Source organism: Sapajus apella, unplaced genomic scaffold (genome assembly GCF_009761245.1).
Source record: "Sapajus apella isolate SASKATOON/1434 unplaced genomic scaffold, GSC_monkey_1.0 scaffold234, whole genome shotgun sequence".
Classification (NCBI taxonomy): Eukaryota; Metazoa; Chordata; class Mammalia; order Primates; family Cebidae; genus Sapajus; species Sapajus apella.
In genome coordinates, this window is record NW_022437174.1 from 237,685 (window position 1) to 241,674 (window position 3,990).

The 3,990-nt window shown below is 65.1% G+C and overlaps 1 protein-coding gene across 3 annotated transcripts in view; it reads right to left on the bottom strand.

Annotated features, from left to right (window-relative positions):
- The window catches only part of SIGIRR (single Ig and TIR domain containing), an 8,415-nt gene that overhangs the window by 1,691 nt on the left and 2,734 nt on the right, over positions 1-3,990 (bottom strand). For all 3 annotated transcript variants that reach the window (XM_032271494.1, XM_032271495.1, XM_032271493.1), the window contains exons 2-6: positions 2,692-2,850; positions 1,507-1,705; positions 886-1,019; positions 655-795; positions 328-471 (exon numbers count right to left, since the gene is read on the bottom strand). In XM_032271494.1, the coding sequence (XP_032127385.1) occupies positions 328-471; positions 655-795; positions 886-1,019; positions 1,507-1,705; positions 2,692-2,698 (625 nt within the window). In that variant the 5' untranslated portion in view covers positions 2,699-2,850. The remainder of the gene's footprint in view (positions 1-327; positions 472-654; positions 796-885; positions 1,020-1,506; positions 1,706-2,691; positions 2,851-3,990) is intronic.

A 3,990-nucleotide genomic window follows, 5' to 3' on the forward strand; every position in this document is an offset into this window, starting at 1 on the left:
GGTCTCCGGTGGGGGCGGGACCTGGGCGGGGCGGAGCTCCAGGGTGGGGCGGGGTCTCCGGTGGGGGCGGGACCTGGGCGGGGCGGAGCTTCCGGTGGGACGGGGCTGGCTCGGGGCTAAGGGCGCGGGGCCTGAGCGGGGCGGAGCTCCAGGTGGGGCCGGGGTCTCTGGTGGGACGGGGCCGAGGCGCGGGGCTTAGTGGGCGGGGCGGAGCTCCTGGGTGGGGGCGGGGTCTCCGTGGGACGGGGCCGAGCTTGGGGGCTGGGGGCGGGGCTCCGGGGGCGGGGCCTCGTATGGGGCGGGGCCTGTGGGCGGGGCCCGGGATACCGGCGCGCGGCAGGAGGTCGCGGTCATCCAGGAAGAGCTTGTAGCCCCGACGCCGCTCCAGCTGCGGCTTCAGGATGAAGTTCACGAACTTGCGGTCCTCCAGGCAGTCGCTGTAGGAGACGTAGGCATCGTAGAGCTTCCCGTCTGCGGACGGCGGCCAGTCATCCCGGGGGCTCCCGAGGCCTCACGCCGGCCCTCCCCGACGTTAGCCCCAGCACAGAGCCCCGAGGCTGACGCCTCCCCGCCCCACGCCTCCAGGGCGCTCAGCGGCGCAGCCTCAGGGAGGGCGCGGCGACCCCTCCTTGCGCCCACGCGGGCCCCACGCACCGTTCATCTCCACCTCCCCGTAGGCGTCCTGGTACCAGAGCAGCACGTTGAGCCGGCACTTGACGTAGAGCACGGCGGCCAGCAGCAGGGCCAGCAGGACCAGGAGGGAGGCCAGCACCGCAGCCACGTGGCTTGCAAGGCCTGTGGATGGGTTGCCTGAGCCACCACCCCTCCAGGAGCTCCCAAGCCTTGAGGTCCCCTCCTACCCTCTACCCGGGGAACCCCCATTACCAGCTCTCTGAAGAGTGAAGGAAGAGGAGCTGACATTCTGGATGGAGCAGGTGAAGGCCCCATAGTCCTCAGCGCCGGTCATGTTGACCCCCAGGACACTGGACACAAACCCCTCTGACAAGTTCGCCTTGAACCTGGGGATACCAAGCCAGGGTCAGGGTCCACTGGGGATACCAGTGGACACCCCAGAACCCCACCTGTCTGGGTTTGCCCAGGGAGGCTGCACAATTGGGCCTCTCGGTGACTCTGGGGCCTTAAGCCAAGAGAAGTGACCAGAACCTGGAGGGGGTGCAGATTTGTTTCAGAACAGCCGTCCCAGTCCTGGGTGTGGGGCCTGGAGGTCCTCTGATGGCAGGCTTGGCCAGATGGTTGGCGTTCATTCAGGCCCTAGACCTTGCTGACACCCAGAGCCCTGGGCAGTATACAAGGTGTGTGTCTACAGGGGCCATGCAGACCCCAGTTCTGTCCCTGACATCACTGACCCTCTGTCTGGGGCCACAGAGGCAGCCTGCTCACATCATGTCTGGCCAGGTGGTTCTGGACCCTGGCATAGTTCAGGGAGACCACTTGCCTTGGCATGTCTGAGGGGTCACTCTGACCCTGGATACCCAGGCCTCTTACCAGGAGTGCTCGTGGAGGCTGTAGTGGCCCCCATTTCCCAGTGGAAGCCCATCTTTCAGCCACTGGACTGAAGGCAGGGAGCAGTGGGGTCCAGAGACTACCCAAGCCGTGCAGTTGAGAGTGACTGAGCTGCCCAAGGCAGGCCCTAGCACCTGGTCTTCAGCCGGGGAGAGGAAGTCAAGGGCCCTGTCACAGACACCTGAAGAGAGAGGACACAGTGGGTCAGCTGTGCCAGGGTGCCCGGCCCCACCACCTTCACAGGGGCCCACAGGGCAGGAAGAAACAAGGCCTCCATGTGGTGTGGTGGTCACACTGTGTCTGCCCATGAGTCCCACGGGGACAGGCTTGGCACTTGGCACATCTTCCCCCAGAAATGGCCGGGCTTTGTGTGTTCCGCCCACCCTGTGCTGAGGGGACAGAGAGCAGTGGCCAGTCACAGCTGAGCTGCCCCAGGCCCATGCATGAGCCTCATCTGGCTGTTTGTCCACCCAGGACATGAGTCTGTCCCCCCATTTCCCAGATGCACCTGGTGCCCACCTCTGGTGACACCATGATGCCCGTCTCAGAGGAGGGGCCGGGCACTGCACCCCTCAGCCCATCCTGCCTCTGCTGGGGTATCTGCAGGGAGTGTGGGCACTGGTGGGTTTGGGGACCCAGATGCCCAGTGTGCCAGCACCTTCCACTGGATGGGCAGAGCTGGCAGCCGGGAGCAGCTGGCCTTGGCTTGTCCCTGGCCCAGGGGTCTTGGGGCCCTCTGCTCCTGGCCACAGGCAAGCCCTCCCCCCGACCTGAGGCCTGGACTTTCTCATCTTTACATCAGGGCGATGAGCCCTAGTGGAAGGCCAGACCACCATCTCCTCGGTCGGGTGTGGCCTCGTACCAGCCCACATCTACCACACCCCCGCCATAGTCCCCGAAGTACCCACTCCTCTGTTCCTGGCCGTACTGACCCGCATGGCCTGGACTGGAGGCCTGGTGCAGGAGAGGATGCAAGGCGCCCATCCTCACCACCCGCCCTGGTTTCAGGGCCAAGGGCCCAGGGAGAGGGGTGAGCAGGGCCTTTGTACCCCCGGCATGTGGCCAAGCAGCGAGCCGGGATAAGAGCAGGATGTGTGATATGGAGTCAGCCCGAGGGGCCGGAGGTGGGAGTGGGGACTCTCGCCCATCACTCTCTGACCTGCCTACCTGGCATGGCTCTGAGCCAGGGCCCCCTCGGGGCAGGCTGAGCTCCGGGGCCACCCCCAGCTCCACAGGGCTCCTCGGCCAAGCAGTCTGATCCAAGAGCTGGGCAGGATTCCCCTCTGCTTGCAGTCAGCTGGACAGGGCACCTGGATGGGTCAGAGGCTGCCGCCATCCCCAAGGAACAAGTTAAACAGGAACAGGGTGAGTTAACCAGTAACTGCTGGCCGCAGACAGCACTGGGCCTGACCAGATGCCATCCGGAGCAGCCTCGTGGATGCTGGCAGAGATCCCAGAGGCCAGCAGGGCGACTCTTCGAGCCCCTCACACATGGCCAGAATGGGCACCACCTCACACAGCCCAGGGCGACAGGGAGGGCCCCTCAAGTCCAGGACCACATCCACCGGCCCGGGGCCACCATGCTGACCCTGCGGTACAGTGGATGTACCCCAGGTGGGACCCTGTCTCCCGAGATGGCAGCTGGCCTCACCCCTGCCTGTCCCCTTCAACGGAGCTGCCACTGCAGGGGCGTGCTGCTGTGTCAGTGACATAGCCTGGCCTTGGGCAGGGGTGTGATATGCCCTGTGCCATGGGGTGGGTGCCCAGCTGAGACCCTGGGCCACACCTCAATGCAGTCCGTAGTACACCTGAGCACAGACACCTCACACCTCGGGAACCCTAAGCTTAGCTTCGCCCTGAGGTTGTGAGGCAGGAGACTGAACGGGGCCAGGCTGGGATGAGGCAGCTCTGAGGGGCTCACAGGAACCCCTTCTTCCTGGTCCCTGGGCCCGGGTCCTGTGCCCTCTCCCAGCCCATGGCAGCCACACACACCTCACGTCTCCCAGAGCTCCTCAGTGAGGTGACTGCAGGGAGGAGCCCTGAGCCTCTTCCTTGGCATCCCAGGGGCCCCTCCTCACTGGATGCCACAGCATCACCCCGTTTATCCAACAGGCACTGAGTGTCTGCTCCCCTCCCTGCAGCAGGGACACAGTGGGAGTGGGGATGAGGGGATCAAGCCTAAGGTTCTGCACCCCAGCTTCCTTGGACTCCACCCCGAAGGCCCCAGAGGCTGTGGCAGGGACAACCCTCTCAGCCTCCCACCTGTTCCTCTGCCTGGGCGAAGCACAGCCAGAGGCCCAGGTTTGGCTGTTTGGCATTTCCCCGGAAACCGACACAGCATGAGGTGCACTCCCATGGGGGATGGCAAGGGGGTCCCGGAAGAAGCCCTTTGCAGTGGAGGACAGTCCAAGAAAGGTCCTTGACCCACGGGAACCACCCACGGAAGGGCCATAAAATGCACACTTT